This window comes from Vigna radiata, chromosome 6 (genome assembly GCF_000741045.1).
Source record: "Vigna radiata var. radiata cultivar VC1973A chromosome 6, Vradiata_ver6, whole genome shotgun sequence".
In the NCBI taxonomy this organism is placed as follows: Eukaryota; Viridiplantae; Streptophyta; class Magnoliopsida; order Fabales; family Fabaceae; genus Vigna; species Vigna radiata.
Genome location: NC_028356.1, coordinates 27,840,048 through 27,858,619, shown reverse-complemented (window position 1 = coordinate 27,858,619; position 18,572 = coordinate 27,840,048). Strand labels below are relative to the sequence as shown.

Below are 18,572 nucleotides of genomic sequence, written 5' to 3'. Positions count from 1 at the left end.
TATTACTCATATGGTCTTTTTCCTCCACATTGAAATAGAATAAGATGTTCTTCATGCACTCAAAATTGATGTTGTTCCCACGAGAAAATAAACAGAGAAAGGCAAGAGTTTCAACGAGAGAAGGGAGGGAGCTTCAATAAGAGAAGGGAGAGAGTTTCAACAAGAGAAGGAAGAGAGCTTGAACCACGATATAGAGGATGTAGAAAGAGAATGAGTTTTCATTCCTAAGAGAGAAAGGATAGAGAAAGGATTAAGAATGGTTTTGGTTCGTGAGAGAAAAAAAAAACAGAGTGGATTGGAGAAAGAATGAAAAACTTTTCAAAAGAATAAAAGTATTTTGAAAACACCATTTTCCATGTAAGCCAACATAAGAAAAAAATTTCTCTTGCAAGAGTTTCATAATATTTTGACACGTGATTGTTGTCAAAATATTGTTAAAATCTGGTTATTAACATATCACATTCCGTTAAGTGTGTGGGTAACAATAAGACTTTAAATGGAAAAGTTTGAATAATTCTGCTTTACAGTTTTGATAGCTTTAAAAACATACAAATCACAAAGGGCATAATAGGTATGTCAAGAATTGGAGGGTGTAGGAGAAATCGATGTGGTGCGGGAAGAAGTTGTACACTGACGAACCCAGAGGCCCGTGAAGAAGAACACAGCAGGAAAAAGGGGAAGTTAAGAGAATGTGATAGAAGAGGAAGAAACCATATTCTTTCATGGACTCGCACAACGAAAAACGTTGAAGAAGGAAGTGGCCGTGGAAATGAAAGTGACTTGGAAGAACAACAAAAAGAAACGTTGTTTACCCACGTTGTCTCACTTCACTGACCTTCCCTTCGAGCATAACGACCAACCCCATTCAGAAGATGGCGCGCGTGTTCCCGATCCTGACCAATCTCACGCTGTACAATTGGCGAATGAATTTCAAGCTCAAGGAGATAAGCTGGCTGTGGTATGTTTCTTTGTTACACATACCCATGTTGTTGTCTCAGGTTCTGTTGTTCATTTATTATTTATTTTGTACAAGCGAAAGGTGGACTAAGATAAATTAGAGTTGTTAAAACAGCGTACAATAACTCAGGGTGGGAAAATATGACTGCAATTGAATCGTTTTTCTGAATTTTTATCAATTTAATGAGACAGGAGTCGATTAATTTTTTATTTATATAGAAAATTGATGTTTTTCCTACTCTGATTTGCTTTTCTGAACCTGAATGTTGAAAGTTTTATACTAAGTATTTTTCTTAAGAGTTTAATTACAATATACCTAAAGCACTTTTTTTGTGGTTTTTTCCCTGTACACTGGGATCCTAAACACCTTTATACTTTTAAGTGAAAACCAATCAAAAGTCACATTTAATATAATGTAGATATTATAAAAGTTAACAAATTTACATACGTAATGGTTTGTGATGCGTGATTACATGATTGTAAAGTTCTATTAACTTGTATAAATTGTATAAATTTACATTCACCCTAAACACGAACAGAAAGAATGTAAAAAATATCTTATTTGGTGAAAAGCATTTTGAGTTTGTGTTGAAAAAAATCCCAACCTTTTTACTGGTTGCTCGTCTGTTAGAAAACCATCATAGAGCTATCAACAAACTCTTATTCTCCATGCTTTGTGTCCACCTGAGCACTCAAATAGATCCTTAATGTTAATGATAGTTGGAATACAGTTACCTATTTAAAAAAAAAAATGTATAAGGACTCTGTTAAAAATATTAACCGTGGCATCTATTTGGAAGACTTTTAAATGATTCTGTAGCAATCAGGAATTAGAGGATTAGAGTATGAAAATCTTGCCTACAGTCTCCCTTATATATCTTGTATATCTTGAAATTCCTACCCATTTCATGTCGAACTTATTGTATGTCCTAGTTTTTTTCCAATTTATGCAAGTATACATGGAAACATTGTTAGGTCTTGACTGAATAATCGTGTTCAACGAGAACTTATAACCAAAGCAAATAACTAAGTAATATGAACTAAGCATTTTCATAAGTTAAAATTAGCTCATGCATAAGTAAAGTTTAGCTTTTGAAAAAAACTTAATTAAGGGAACTTCTATGAAAGTTGAAGTGTATAAGTTGATTTTAGCTTATTGGAGAAGCTTAATTCATTTGACTCTGTGTTTTTATAATTGCTTGTTCAGAAGACGTCCAAACAAGACCTTTGTCTGTTTGAGTCTGGGATTTTGCTTCTATAAGTTTAGGTCTAGATACCATTTTGATTATTGAATTTTTTTTTTTTCATGCTGTTTCCAAATTAAGCTACCCTATCTGGATCAAAGTTTTATTTGAAGTAAATAATGGTAACAATTATTAATTTGAGTATTGTTGATGAGTATTCCTTTTGCAAACACTTGCATTTCAGCTATATGGACATAGCTACGGTGGCACTCTCTTATACATTTACTTGCAGTTGGGAGTAGCATTTTCTTGGTTTAGGGTTTAACCACCGTACTTCAAGATTATTTTGGCTCCACAATTTATGACCCGCTTTAAGACTTATACAAAATTTGGTCACTTTATGCATGCAAGAGATTGTTAATAGTAAAATTGATAAACAAGACATGTCCTTTTGTTATTTATCAATTTCATATCTCACCGGCTTTATTCCATTTTGACATATATCTACTTATTTTAATCTTGAAACTGTAAAGAAGCTAAAAGTGAAAAACGGGTGGTTATTGCATCATAGATCTATCAATAATCAACACCCAATGTATGAAGTAGAAGGAATAGTAAGCAATTACAGTGACGTAAGGATATGACAGGAAAGAAAAAAATATTCCATTAAGAATGAAGGGAAATGACCAGGTCATCACAGCATTAATGCCCCCTTCATTATTCTCTTTTTCTTACGAGTATCAGTACACAAAATCTCTCAATTATGAATTTGTTAGCCTCATGCTACTTCTCTCGTCCAGGATTCCCAGATCTCCTCCAACAGTTTTGATCCTTCTTCTCTAGCCATGTATCCATTCTGAATTGGCAGCTTCATTGCAGAATCATACTCACACACACACATGTACATATATATATATGTATGATTTATTTATTATGATTCTTTTTTCCTATATTTCATATAAATTTTAAAAATTTGGTGTCTCCTTGTGATGTTTTATGTCTTTCTCAGTGCCTGTTTTGTGGTTAATTCTATGTTTGTTCTTCCAGGATGGGAAGTACCAGGAAGCACTAAGTAAATGGGAGGCTGCTCTTGCGTTGGCACCTGATGTTCCAATTTTGCATGAACAAAAAGCCCAAGTTTTACTAGAAATTGGAGACACTTGGAATGCTTTAAAGGCTGCAACTCGTGCGTCTGGGAACTTGATTTTGTTTAATCTTGTGTATTGAGTCGAATGAAATTTTAAATTACAATTTATTATATATTTATTTCTGCAAAGAAGTATTGTAGTTATTTGGTGCTTTTCTTCTGCTGATTTTTATATTTTATAATCTATGTGCCCTCGATTTGACAGGAGCGACTGAATTGGACCCATCATGGGCTGAGGTATGATACTATTTTATTTGAATTAATCATTACACATTGTGACTTTTAAAATATTCCTTCCTAATTTTATTACATTAATTCTGTACTGTAATTTTGTTTATTTCAGGTAGTAATTGTGCCTAAATAAATATAAAATTCTTAACTCAAAAACTTTGACTTGTGTGTATGTGATCTATCTCATGCATATAACTGATTTTCCTCATTTTGATCTCCAATTATAGGTTAAAATTTGAGGCAATTATAGGTGGTTGTCTTATTTTGTTTATTGAATCCCAAAAAACTAGTAGTATGAATATATATATTTGAAACTCAGTTTCAGTCACCCGATTCACATTTGTTCTTGTAATGTATATGCTTAAGTGATGTGTGTGTTCGGTACTGTAAAGGAATCATCTATAAAATGTAAGTGTAAGATCTAGAACCTTGTTAGATTTTTCTTGGTTTTGAGATAAAATGCTCCAACCTTTTGTGAATGCTTTGTTGCCCTATGCTAGTGTACTACTGTTAAATAGTTGTTATGTAATATTTTGTTAAGAAGTAAACTTTAAACTTTATTCAATCTTACAAAATTGTTTTGTAAGATGAGATTTGCACTCAGATATATATTCTAAATTAGTCTTATCTCTAGTCGAGAGGAGACTAATAACATATACCGTGGAGCTTTCTCTGTATTTTATACAAGTGTTTTATGTGTATTTGTACAGCTGTCAGCATTAGACAGCTGTCAGTAAATGACTCATAAATAAGTCCGTGTAGTTGTGATTGAGTAGGTAACTTGAAGAGTACACAGATTTATTGATCGTTATTTTCTCTCTTCTCTGTTCCATTTATCTTAGGTTGGCTTACTACGCTATGTCTGTTAGATTTGGTACATGATCACTATGTTACATTTTATATCAAATTCTTTGCGGATTGTATTTGTAGGACTTATGCCAAAAAATCTGCTGAAGTTTGATTTTGAATCACCTATGGTAATGCGTACTAGAGCAAAGCTAGTAAATTTCAGCTTCATAGTTGATGCATACATTTCAATTTTGATCCTTCCAGGCTTGGGTCACACTTGGCAGAACACAACTGAATTTTGGTGAGCCTGATAATGCTATTGAAAGCTTTGACCGAGCTTTAGCTCTAAAGGTTAGTAATCGTTTTAGCACATGATTTTCTTTTCATTGTAATTTAATTTCCTTATCACAGCAAAGTTATAACCAATAAATATTAGAATAGTCTGTCTATATAGGTGCATACTTAATAGTTGGGTTCTTAATATTCGGTTCTTAATCTTTTTTTATAGTGTCTTCATGGTGCTTACTTAATAGTTCGGTTAGATTATCCAGTATTGAACTTGGATTTATATTTATAAATTCAAGAACCAGATGATTAACTTGCTATAATTGGCATTCAAATATAATGGTTGAATAAGTGGTAAATAATTTTACAACTCACACCTTCACTGAAACACATTTTGCAGCAGTAGTATGTGGATAAACTAATCAGTGATTGATCACAACTTCAATATTTTAATTAGCACTACCAAATGAGAATTGTCATCACATTTAACTTTTGGGTATGAGGTTTTTTGTGGAAATTTAGGTTCTTGCCCTTGTTATATAAGCATGGTCTCTTCTGAAGCTTAAGCTGAATCACCAAGGATATTCATATTTTCTCCAGTTTTAGATGGATAGTGAACAAAATCTATTACTGTGCAGCCTGATTACGAGGAAGCTAAAGAAGATAGGAAAACCTCTTTACATCTTGTAAAGAAGAGAAAGCAACTTCATTCATCTGGCTTGAGTGACACTCAAAATCGTTATGTGGTGGGTGAAAAGGATGAAAGCCAGTGAAGGGATATAAAAAGGGCGAAAGTTATTGAACATTTAATGTGATATTTGGTTATTCTGGTTGCTGTAGATATAGCAAATTTCAGTCTGTATACTTTTCAGTAGCTCAATGCTTAAAAGAGTTCATTAGGGGGTAAAGGTGGCACAATAGTTATGTTAATGTGATAGATAGTGTAATGATGGTTGTTTCATATACTAATTTCAAAATGGTTGAAATTCAATCATTCCCAAATTTAGAACAGTCACTAGAAAAAAAGTCAAAAAAACAACCAATGCAGTCAAAATATTGAACATCTCTAGACTCAACCTAATTTAGACCGTTTTATGTATAAATTTAATGTTGATTTTTCCAATTTAAGTCGCTTATTCGAGGTTCCTAATCTTCATTTTTGTATTATATAACTAAAGTAAGAAGGAGTTGTTGTATAAACAGAAGTGCAAAATAGAGGATACAATTTCTTGTTTAACGGTTTCATACCAAAAACAACTAAAGGAAAATATTTATAACTTTTTCTGTATACCTACAATTAAGATGATTTAGAGTCTAACATTAGGTTCTCATATCTAATAAATACATTTTTTTAATTAATTTAAAATAAAATCACTACATTGTCACGTAATGAAAAAGGAAACTGGTTTTGAAATTTTCAATTTACTAAGTTAGAATTTACGTTATAATGGTGTACTCCAATATCTCGATGAAGTTCTTGATAACACTAGAAGTGGAATATAATTCAAGAGAATATTTCTTCATATTTATATTGAATAATTATAGAATTATAATATGTAAGAAACTACAATTATTAGAATGGAGTTTAAGAATGGTTAATGAGCACTCCTATTAGTAGGCTACCAATAGTTAATAATCCAAACCTTTGGAAAATTTAAAATTGTATTTGTGGAATCAAATACTACCAGTTTGTCTTTACAAAATCCTTCCGAGTCTTAACTTCCCCAAAGGTTTTCTTTTCTTTCAAATGCCTATTTTTAAAGCGGATAATTAAATTAAAATAATTTAGAACTACTTGTCGAGTTTACATTAAATTTACAAACTCACTACTTTCATCTAAAAAATTTCATCATAAAAGAATCATGCTCCTGCCCGATGCTACAAAGCTACAGCATCACTAAGTAACATTTCGGTAATTTTATATACAGTAGACCAAATTCCCTCTATTTAAAACTCTTTTTTAAATCATAAACTTTATTATTGGCTTTAGATTAATGCAAAATAAGATCAATAAGTCACTTCAGAACTTATACAGAAAAAAAAAAAATAGCGTTTCCCGAATTCCTAGAGAAGAAACTACGAGTGCGACGGTTTCGTTGAAAAGGGTATAAACAACTTAGTTATTTTTTAAAAGATGTATTAATAGAGAACTTATTCATAAACTGAACCGTGAAGACTACTACGGAAATAAGCTGAAAAAAAAAACATACTTTTTGTTTACTAAATTTAGAGTTGAAGAAACCAGTTTTTGCAAACTAAGTTGAATGTGGAAGAAACTCTTTCAAACACCCCCAAAATTATTCATTGAATCAGGCATCAAATGTAAACTGCTGTTCATGGCTTGTGCGAAATTGGTATTGAAACATTGAAATGTAAACGGATAAAACACACCCCACTTTTGATATCAACAAACCGGACCTAGACACTAATTTAAAGAACATCCGGTTACCAAAACATGACAATCAGAACATTATATTCTGCATGGAGCAAAGTAGCCAATTAATTTTCATATCAATCACATATATTACAATGCTATATGACCTGCAAAAGGACCAAGACTTCATGTATCACAGTTTCTATTGATGCTCTATGCTCTTTGGCCTCTAAAATCCTTTCTCATCAAAAACGGCATGTATCCAAAATTCAGCAAAATCTATCGTAGTTTTACAGCCTAACAAAATCAGTTATCTAAAACAATGCAGGAAATAGAAAACATTAGGTATTAGCAGTTAGCACATACGCCCTTACGTTAATGTTCTCTCTGACTCAATCTGGATTGCATTCATTTTCTCTTCAGAATTCAGAGTATTTGCTGCAGTTATAAGCATCTCCATTCCTCCAACTTTATCAGATTCCCGTTCACGTTTTCTGTTCCATTTCTTGTCAATGTCTTCATTTGGCTTTAATAAATCCTTCTGACCAATTTTCCCTTTCTTGCTCTCGTATGCCTTTCTTGCCTTGTGTATTGCTAGTATCCCTGCATCACATTTTATGCAGAACCATTTTCCCACAGGAATCAAATTTAGCGGAGGTTTCAAACAGTACATATGGTATGCATGATCACAGCCATCACAGAGAACAATCTTATCGTCGTCTTTGTCAGTGAAGCAGACTTGGCATATACAAGAAGGGCAATACCAACAGTGACCGTAAGTCCTAAGCTGCTTACTAGACAAACACCTTACATGGTAGTACTTACTGGGGCAAAATAAGTGACCACAGATTTTTATTTTTCCACGTTGCACCACTATTTTACAAATTTTGCAGACAGATAGATGTCTCGGACCTGCGGAAACTGGAATCCCATCACAAGTACAAATTGAATTCTCCTCCAATTCATTCAGTTTTTCCTCTTTTGTAGGGATGACTTCCTTGCCCACAATGTCGTCCAGTTTCTTTGGGACATTCAACCGTTCACACACCACACAGTTCTCATGTTGACATCCAATACCGCTGGCAGTACAATTGGCACAGAACCAGCTTTTGGGGGGTATTTCTTCTACAGCAGGCTCAATACAAGACAGATGATACATCTCTTCACATGAATCACAAACCAAACAGTCTACACCTTCTGCTTTGTCTCCACAATGCCTGCAACTGCCAATTTTGAATGTAACACATTCTAGTCTCTGCTCTGGCTTCATGTGAGAGATTGATTCCTGGTTACACAACCATTTGACAAAACATAAAAATCAACACCGGTTTAATAAATCTCAAGCAAAATTTCAAATAAAGTGAAGTGGATTTGGCACTCTGATTGAACAGCCTAAACAATCCATGCACCATGGATAGTTAAACTAGCAAAACCTAGGAATATACTTAAACACATACGTCTTAAAAATCAAACAAGTCACCAGTGTGTTCAGATCACAGCAAAATTTAGACGCCAGAGGAAAAATTAACTACACTTATCCTATCTATCAACAGGAGGAAAATAACATGTCAAAGGTAGGGAAAATTTTCAATATATAGGGATTAATCTTTTCATTACCAAGCATTTTACCTAAGAAAGTGCCAAGTCATATTTGGTGGTTACCACAGGACTGATAAAGGATAAATTCTGGTCATACTAAACAACCAGAACTCATTCTATACTCATTTAGTTTTTAAGAGGAAATCAAATAGAAAAAAGATAGAAGATAATAGAGGAACCTTTGGTCTTTGATCATGCAGAATAATGCAACAGAAATTGATGCTACAACGATGAATATGATATAGCCAAGACAAAACGGAACAAAAATGACTATCATTATTTGTCTAAGCTCTAGTGCATTCAATTAGAATTGATTAACAATCAACATCAGGTGTCTCGGTCACATAATAGAGCATTGGTCTCTTTCAGTAGCTAGAAGGCTTGCAACTTGTTTCTTTATTACTAATGGTGAAAAGGGAAACCAACAAGGGAAAGCAAGCCAAAGTTAAAAACAGCCTGATTCGAATTTGAAGTTTGCATTATATAGTACACAGAGAAACTTCTGTCACTTGAAGAAAAAGACTGCTTGGGGTTTGTTTCATAATTTTATTTCATGTTTTTACACAAAAAAACTGAAACATGGCTCGTCTTTCATTTTGTTTTAAAAAACACCAGGGCATATACATGTAATTCATTTTATTACTGAATCTTACAAGACAAAAACTGAAACTTACGATATCAAAGTAAAATAATACCCTCTTGTACATGTGCATAGAATAGTGGCAGAAGTGTGAGAGGATTTGGAACATGCGCAAATTTTATCTTATTACTAGATCAAAGGTGCTTTTAAGTCAATTTATCTAAACATCAGATTTTTTAAACTCGATCCAGATATATGCATGATCAGCACATGAAATATCAAAATAAAATAGACACTCTTACCACCTGTTTTCCGTCTTCGAAGGATCTGTGCGTTGAAATCACAACCTGACAATATAGAAAAGATATGATTTATAAACAACAAAAAAAAGATGTAACCCAGCTACAAGTGAATAAAATTCGGAAGCAATGAAAATATTATGGAACTGGAAAATAATTAACAAGAGTTTTCTTTACCCGCTCACAGAAGGAAGCTTTTGACAAGTTGGAGAGGCTCCTGGCTATAGCAACAATCTGATGGCCAGTATTTTGAAGCTTCTGCCAAACCTAAGAATATCAACAAGGCCGAGTCATTTAAAATAAGAAATTAAATTCTCCTGTTACCTACTAAGGCTAGAAATTAACAACACTGTAAAGAAATACCCCGAAGATTGTGGACAGTTCTGATTAGGCAGAGATGATGGATGGCTCTGATGCAATCATGTTGATATAGGATTTATAATAATTTATTCATCTTAGGAAATATAGTAGTTGATAACATTTTTAGGAAGTATCCTTTTTTTGCAAAATTAGACAAGTTTGTCGGCAGTCATTAATTAGCTCTTGACAATCTAATTATATCTGATTTGGGTGTATCAAATATAGGCCAAGGAATCATGGATGAACCTTCGCACTACATGTATTGTATTCTAATAATTTGAAGTTAAGCCTAACTCATTAACAAAACCAGCTTGTCCCTATTCGTATACACTATGTTGGCCTTATCGCCAGTAGTGCAACACTTGAAATACATCAACCTCCAGCCCCAGCTCAACACTGGTGCCTGAATAATATGATAGGTGGCACAATAACAGATCTAGAGCAGGCTCTCATACCATTTTAGAATTAGGATTTGATATTACAGATAGTATTTTACATGGTCTTCATCTTAAGTAGTACTTTTTACTGGTGCATGAATAATATGATAGTTAGTATTTTACATGGTCTTCATATTACTCCTATGACATCTGCTCTCCTTTTCCCGTACAAGCCTTTTGTGATACAGATTGGGCTACAGATCCTAATGATCGCAGGTCCACCTCCTGTGCTGTCATTTTTCTTATATCAAATCTCATCTCTGGGTGGTCTAAGAAACAAGCTGTTGTTGCCAGGCCTTGCTCAAACAACTGCCGAGATATTTTAGGAAGTTTTAGATCTTATTCCTACTAGTTTAATTATGTATATTGGTTGTATCTTGGTTTTATTACTAGCATATCAATCCTGAAATCTCACGGGTTTGTTTCCTAGAACAGGTTGTGCTTGTTTCAAAAATTATCCAAAATATGCATGTGTGTGTGTGTGTGTGTGTGTGTATATATATATATATATATATATATATATATATATATATATATATATATATATATATATATATATATATATATATATATCGGATGTATTTAATGAGACAATAAGAGAGAAACTATTTTGTGGGATGTTCTTGAGCTGTCCTGGTCATTTGCTGTGTGACACTAACAGCAAGGGTAAAGGGAGGCTGAAGGAGAATGAGAGAGAGGGTGGTTGTGTGTCTCTTAGGTTAAATTGAATTTTATTGGAGCTGGGCTACTTTTTTACCATGTGTTTTAAACCTTTTTTACCATGTGGTTAAACCTGTTTTACCTAGTTGTCCAAGGGTGCCTAATAGGTTAAATTAAATGTTTTTGGGCCTGACCCATTCAATGTGTTTTAAACCCTAAAAAATAAATATATCCTTGATGTTAAGGTTTCTCTTCTCCAAGAATATTGTGCCGCCTCTTTGTTTCTTCTCCTGTTGGTCCCGCTGGTCTCTCCATCTTCTTTCTCCACTCCTTTTTTTTTCCGGCCATTGCCGTTCTGCATTCGCCAGCCGATATGCACAAAGCGGCGTCAATGAGCTGCCACGAAAAATCCGATTCGTCACTGCCTTATTGTGGCGGCAGCTTGGAAACACGTTACCGGTTTCCACCATGGCCGAAATTTGATAACACCGGTTAATCAACCTTCATTGCTCCACAATCTCATACACATCCATTATTGTGCATCTTGCATCTTTGTCTAGTTCACTTATCATATTTTTTTTTGTTACTTAATTGCACATAATTGTAATGAGTGAAATGGAAAATGGAGACAAGCCCCACAATACAATAGAATTATCATTTAGCCTATCAATCGAATGAAAAAAATTATCTAAAATCGTCTCAACTCATTAAGACCATCTTGAAAGGAAAAGGAAAGGCTATCCATTTAACCAATGATGCCCAAAAGATGATCCTACATTCAAGTCATGGGATGAAGAAGGCTCTATGATCATGGCATGGTTTTGGAACTCAATGGGTTCTAGAAATTAGTTACACATGTGTGTTTCTCAATTCAGCAAAATGCCATATGGATTCCAATAAAGCAAACCATATGTTGTTAGTAGGATATTAAGTGTTCTACTAGAAGTTGTTAAAAGACTCTAGAGATCTAAAACTAAGAGCAATGTTGTTACCAGAAAGAAAAGAACAAGAACAAGCACATCATCATCATGGCACTCAATTAAAGCACATATTCAGTTACCTAAATTTTACAAATTTTCAAGAAAAATCATAGCTATGTAAAAGTTGTAACGAGAGGCAAACTACTGTTATAAATTACCTGTTGAAGATCAGATAAGAAAAGTGTAGGCGATTGCTCATAAGCTTGTTCCTTCATCCTTGAGTTTATCAGGCTAAAGTCAAATATAGTTTCAGGTTTCATTTCTTGGAAATTTTCAAGCAGTATTTTACGTAATGAACTGAACTCCGCAGAGGCTAAGATATCGCAGAACAATCGTTGACACCTTTCAGTTGCACCATGGCCATCAGGCTCAGTAGAAAATCCATTATGCACAGCATTTTCTTGCCCATTAGCTTCATTCTGTAATCGATAAAGCAAACAATCTAAATCCAAAGAGCGTTCTTGACCATTATTGTCAATTTTAGAAGTTTCCTGCAGAAAAAAATGAGAAAAGTAAAACTAAAGGAACAGGTCCTGTAAGCATGATAAGTGAACTTCTAACTGATCAACAGTCATTGTACTGGCACAACTAATTTTAGGATGAATCATAAGTGCTTCTCTTATACACCACTCCATACCATCATTATCATTGATTAAATGAATGATACAAATGCTTTAGTAAGACATTCCCCCAATGGTCAAGTAAATAATCTATTTAAGTCTTGCCTACAATTAAATCACAGTTTTGCAGAAAGAATAAAGTATATAGCGTGAAAAGTTCAAAAACAACTTTGCAGAAAGAACCAGGACTGTTTAGTGTGCTTGAAGTCATGTCTGGACCAAGGCCAGAGTCATCAATTGCTATAGTGTGAGGCACAAATCTCGATTACAGCAAAATTTCCTCTCTTTTTATTCCCACATTAAATACTACTATAATATAATGCAATTCAAATAAAGTAATGAGCTGACAAATTTAACGACTTGGCTGTACTAATTATTTGCAATGAAGCAAATTATTATAATGTAAGATTAAAAAAAAATGGAACCTATCACGCTTTCTTCCCATAATCGCACCAGTTGAAAAATATAAGAGACTATTTGAGAGTTTGAGAGAGATTGAACACTCCTCTCATTTGTTATCATATTTATATTGATAGAGTTCTAATACAATGAGTATAGGAAAGAGCAAAAATCAACCTAGAAAGATAGGTATAGCATATATAATTTTTCAACTGATCCAACATCTTGGTACAAATTTCTTTGGATAATATCTTCGCTTGAATAAAATGACAGTCAAGTGTCATGTAAATCTTCTCTTTTAAATCACCATGAAGGAAAACATTTTGGATATGTAATTGATGGAGAGGCCAATGACATAATTGTCATGACAAAGAAGAGGCAAACAATAGTCATTTTAGGTAGGGAAGAAAAAGTATCACCATAATCAAGACCATAGATTTGAGTATACCCTTTGGCCACCAATCTATTTTTAAGGTGATCGATGACACCATTTGGCCCAACTTTATTGGCATAAGCCCAACGATGACCAACAACCTTCTGTCCAAGTGATAAAGGAACCAAGTCCCATGTGCCATTATGTTCAAGAGCATGTATTTCAACAATCATGGTTTGTCACCATCCAAAATTATCAAGTACCTCCTTCAAATTTTTAGGAATGGTAATGAAAGGTATAGAGGAGAAAAAAGAATAGAAAGGGCTCAAACAATGATAGCTTAGAAAATTGTAAACATGATGAGGATTGCATGTAGAGTGAGTACCTTTCTGAATGGAAATAGGCAAACTAGAATCTTCATTATTAGATGTAGTACAGAACAACAATGGTAAAGGACTTGATGAAAAGGAAACACCATGAGGTATTGGACCAATCATTTGAGTTCGTCATTGGTAAGTGATAAAAGGAGGTGATGGTCCATGTGAATTGGGCTAATGAGAGGAATTTGAATAATTGAGAGAAATTGTAACAGTGTTAGTGTTAGGCCTCTACGGGTAGTTAGGAAGAAGTCTGTATAAAAGGGGTTGGGGTGCTTTGGGAGAGTCAGTTTTGAAGTCTTATTGATTGTGCAGGGACTCTTGGAGTTCTTTGGGGAGAGGTTAAGCTCTCTGGGTATCTTGTATTCATCATTGTTTGGCAATATACAGAGGTTATACAGTTCTGAGTGTGTGTTGGGTGCATGTACTGTGTGCGTTCTATAGGTTCTTGATTAAAAGAACCTATCATTTGGTCCGACCTGCCAGATCCAAGGAAGAGGGAAATCAGCGATGGAAAGTCCAACAGAGGAAAGATTGAACAATTTGGAGATTACAGTGGAGGGAATCAAGGAGGAGACAGCGGCGATCAGGCGTGATCTACAACAATTGATGAGAGGGATGAATGGAGGTAACAATAATCAAGGGGAATTACCAGTCTTCGATGGACTTGACCCATTGAATTGGATCAATCAAGCTCAGAAGCTTTTCGAACTACAGGGGGTGATGGAGGAAGAAAAGGTGCGCCGGGCATCCATGAGCATGGAGGAAAGCGTTGGGTATTGGTTTCGGGCTTGGGAGGCTAAAGCCAAGAATCGTTCTTGGTCAGGCTTGAAGGCTGGGTTGATCAATCGTTTCGGAGGGAGATTCCGGGGCACAGTGTACGAGCAGCTAGTGACCTTACGTCAAGAAGGCTCNNTGGAGGAATTNACCCNGAATTTCGAAATANTGTTGGGACAGACGCAAGGATTGACGGAAGAGTTGACGATTGGATTTTTCTTGGCGGGATTGAAGGAAGAAATTAAGGGCCAAGTGCGCATCCAAGCTCCTAAGGATTTGGAGGGGGCGATTAGGGTCGCGAGAGATGTAGAGGATGCGATGATTCGAGCGCGAGGAGGAGGATGGAATGGCGTCAGGGTGATCGGAGGAGGATCGCGACCCACAACAACAGTGATTCGTGGAGAAGTGGAGCGACCCACCGTAAATAGTGCGGGAGGTGTGGACGAGAGTTCGGTGAATCGGAGGGAAGCACCGTTGCCGGCGACAGGCAACAGGGACGGAAACGAGGGAGGAGATGATAATCGGGGACGAATGGTTCGAAATTTGCTCTATCTCGAATTTCTGCAAAGACGGGAAGAGGGTCGGTGTTTCCGGTGTGGCGACCCTTTCGCACCAGGACACCGCTGTGCCGAGAGAAGTCTGCGAGTTCTCTGGTTGGCGGAAGACGAGGAGAACGCAGTTACCGAAGAGGGATTTCAGGAGGGCAAGTGCATGGAACTGTCGGCGTGCTCGGCGGAGGGGATGACGTCGCCCACGACCATGAAACTCAAGGGGGGAATCGAAGAGAAGCGAGTGGTGATTCTTGTCGATCGTGGGCCCAGCTATGATTTTGTGAGCCGACGGGTGGCAGAGGAGAGGAAACTTCTGGTGACTGACACGGCACCATACGTGGTGAGTCTCGGGGACGGACGTCGGAGGGTGCCCAGAGGGCGTTGTGAGGGGGTACCCCTCAACATGGGGGAAGATACGGTGGTTGCCGATCTTTACGTCTTCGAGCTTGGAGGAGTAGATGATATACTGTGGATCGCTTGGTTGGTAACGCTGGGAGAAGTGATGATAAATCGGAAAGAAATGTTCATGGGGTATGATCTGGCGGGTGAAAGGGTGAGAGAAAAGGGGGACCTTGTTTTTTCCAAACAGCTGGTGGAATCAAAAGCCCTCTTCAAGCTTGAGGATGCTGACGTGGACACTAGAACTGGGTCTAGTGGAGAATGAGGTGGACGGAGAGAGGCAAAGTGATTTGACCCCTGTCCAAACAAAGCTGAGTGCGGTTCTGCACCAGCACTACCAAATGTTCCAGGAGAGAGAAAAACCTGCACTGTCCAGTAGAGAGAACAGTGAATGGCCTGATGATTTGATAGAAGTGCAGAAAATTAATTTTTTGACAGAAGTGCAGAAAATTAATTTGGAAGTGCAGAAAATTAAGTTGGAAGCGGTGCTGGAAGCGCATTATCGTGCACTTCGAGAAATGCAAGGCTTACTTCCACCTCTTGATATTAAGCANCATTACGTAATAAAGTTTGAGACTTGGAAAGTGGGTTTCACCGAGAGGAGAAAAACCATGACCAGAAGAGATCTTGAGATTGGCGGTGGGAGAACCAAGAACAAGAACAACAAAACAGGGAAAAATTATACTGCGAAGCTGATACCCATTATACATCATGGCTGGTTCCTATGTTTGGGGTTGCTAATATTGTTGTTTCTGTTATTTGCATGTACATCAACAATTGTTGCAAAAATAACTTCGGTCCCCATGGTGGTTGCGTGGCTAAGTTTCTTGGAGGGTTCTCTTTCGAACCAATGCAGGAGAACTCGTTGCTTGGTCTTTCTCTTCAACATTGACTTCAACCTTGGGGACAAGGTTGTTTCGGGGGAGGGTGGTATTGTCAGGCCTCTACGGGTAGTTAGGAAGAAGTCTGTATAAAAGGGGTTGGGGTGCTTTGGGAGAGTCAGTTTTGAAGTCTTATTGATTGTGCGGGGACTCTTGGAGTTCTTTGGGGAGAGGTTAAGCTCTCTGGGTATCTTGTATTCATCATTGTTTGGCAATATACAGTGGTTATACAGTTCTGAGTGTGTTGGGTGCATGTACTGTGTGCGTTCTATAGGTTCTTGATTAAAAGAACCTATCAGTTAGGAATAGGATATACAAAGGGCTCCACTAAAGATATAGGCAAGACCCAACGGAAAATGTTAGCATCTTCCATGGAGGAAGAGAAGAAAGGAGTTTCATAAACAAATGTAATATCTTTTAGTGTTAGGGAATAACATTGACACCTTTTTTGAAGACAAAAATATCCTAAAAATCAAGCTGAGGGTTTGTCCAAACCTGAAGACACATCATGACAAGACACATCATAACAAGACACAACCAAAGACTCAAGGAATATTCAATGGAATATGCAACTTTATTGTCTAATTAGGCAATAAGAATGGCATCACATGAGTGATGGACAAGTACATTGACACCACCAAGCAACAAGGTATGAGTGATTTCAACTAAGTGTTTATTCCTTCTCTCTACTATACTATTTTGATGAGATGTATAAGGACAAGTAGATTGGTGTAAAACGCCATGTGCATTGAGTGGAAAAACTATAAGAGTATTCTTTGGCATTAACACCCGTTAAGATCTTGACAAATAGTTTTTAGTTTTACCAAGGCCAGACAGTTATTTAAAAGTTCAGACAAATCCTTCATTAAGTAAACCCAATTACAAGGAGAACAGTCATCAACAAAAATTACAAAATAACGAAACCCAAAGGATGAGTTCGGCTTGGAACCCATATGGTAAAATAAACTATAGAGAAGACACAGATGCATCTTGTTTCAGTTCTTTTTGGAAAAGAAGACCGAATACTTTTCTTAATTTACATGACTCATATTCATACTTTCCTAATTGATATGTATTCCAAATATGATATGATTTTGGAGTTTGCTGAGTTCAGGAATCATACTTTTCAATTTTGATAAATGTGGATGACCTGAGCAATCATGTAAAAGCTTATGAGATGGGGTTGCTAAACAAGACATTGACAATCTAGTGCCAAGATAGTAGAGTCCTCTAGTATCCAATTCCAACAATTCATGTCATCTAATGGTATCCTTTACATAACTTCATGTCCTCATATTCCTCAACAAAATATGAACGACAAAACAACAAACATATAATTGAAACTATACTCAAACACTTCTTCAAATTCATCTTCCTCATAATTTTGGGTGGATGACATCCTTATAGTGTGTTACCATATTAATCAGATGCCACTGTTTGTCTTAATGATTGGCTACCCCATTCTGTTCTTTTTCCTCATTCATAGACTTCCTCCACCTGTATCTAGTAACACATGTTTTGTGCATAAACTCACCTGGTCAAGATAAACTTCCTCCTCGGTCGTTCAATGTGTCTTCATAAAATATCAGTACTCTAATAATGAGTATCAATGTTTCTCTCCTAATCTTCAAAGGTATTTCGTATCTACTAACATCTCTTTCTTTGAGTTTGTTCAATATAATACAATTGTTCATTCTAATGGCAACATATACAGTCACTTTCCCACCAACGTTGATCTTCTTTCATCATGACTAGATGACTCTATTGTAACTCAAGGATGTTTCTCCAGCACCTCTTGAAGTACATCAACATCGTTCATGGCCTATTGAAATTCTAGTACGAACTCCATCTTGGACAAATAATGATATTACAGAGGTCAAGCTCAATCTTTCCTCAACACTATCTTTTGTACGAATCTAATATTCTCTAAACTGATTGGCCAATTACTACTATTCAAAGAGATACATGTTTTACCCATAACCCTTCTCCACACTGCACAAACCACAACTATCATCCTTTTCCCACCATATATTATACTTATTTGTTATTTCCATTCCAGATCTCTAGGTGAAGCTTTATCTCACCAAGAGTGGTGATAAGTGATGGTTAATAAGATGTGTGCCCTTCAAAGAAGTGATTACTTGGGAGTTGGTTCCCTTCTGTTAAATATAGTGAAAATTATATATTGGAATTAATCCCTTGTGTTAAATACACACATAGGGTTCTCTATTTATAATAGAAGAATACAAATGAATATGTAAGAATAAAATAAAATAAAATAAAATAAGAACAATGTTTCCCTAATAAACATAT

General features: G+C 35.9%; 2 protein-coding genes across 5 annotated transcripts in view; one reads left to right on the top strand and one right to left on the bottom strand.

The window, feature by feature from the left end:
* The first annotated feature begins 675 nt into the window (after nucleotides 1-675).
* On the top strand, nucleotides 676-5,696 carry LOC106764005 (tetratricopeptide repeat protein 33). 2 transcript variants are annotated; one of them, XM_022782342.1, is made up of 5 exons: nucleotides 676-958; nucleotides 3,189-3,327; nucleotides 3,494-3,525; nucleotides 4,573-4,659; nucleotides 5,116-5,151. In XM_022782342.1, exons 1-5 carry the CDS (start codon nucleotides 770-772, stop codon nucleotides 5,134-5,136), a joined length of 468 nt encoding a protein of 155 aa, XP_022638063.1. In that variant the 5' UTR covers nucleotides 676-769; the 3' UTR covers nucleotides 5,137-5,151. The 2 variants fall into 2 exon arrangements, with proteins under 2 accessions (XP_022638063.1, XP_014503684.1); XM_014648198.2 differs by lacking the exon at nucleotides 5,116-5,151 and adding an exon at nucleotides 5,232-5,696 and having other exon boundaries at nucleotides 680-958.
* A 1,342-nt stretch (nucleotides 5,697-7,038) lies between these two features.
* LOC106765049 overlaps nucleotides 7,039-18,572 on the bottom strand; it is a 16,176-nt gene continuing 4,642 nt past the window's right edge. The window contains exons 3-6 of one of the 3 annotated variants that reach the window (XM_022782341.1): nucleotides 12,041-12,301; nucleotides 9,623-9,712; nucleotides 9,449-9,493; nucleotides 7,039-8,252 (exon numbers count right to left, since the gene is read on the bottom strand). In XM_022782341.1, coding sequence (XP_022638062.1) covers nucleotides 7,338-8,252; nucleotides 9,449-9,493; nucleotides 9,623-9,712; nucleotides 12,041-12,301 — 1,311 coding nt within the window. In that variant the 3' untranslated portion in view covers nucleotides 7,039-7,337. Of the gene's footprint in view, nucleotides 8,253-9,448; nucleotides 9,494-9,622; nucleotides 9,713-12,040; nucleotides 12,374-18,572 lie in introns of all 3 variants that reach the window. The other 2 variants (XM_014649536.2, XM_014649537.2) reach the window with 2 other exon arrangements.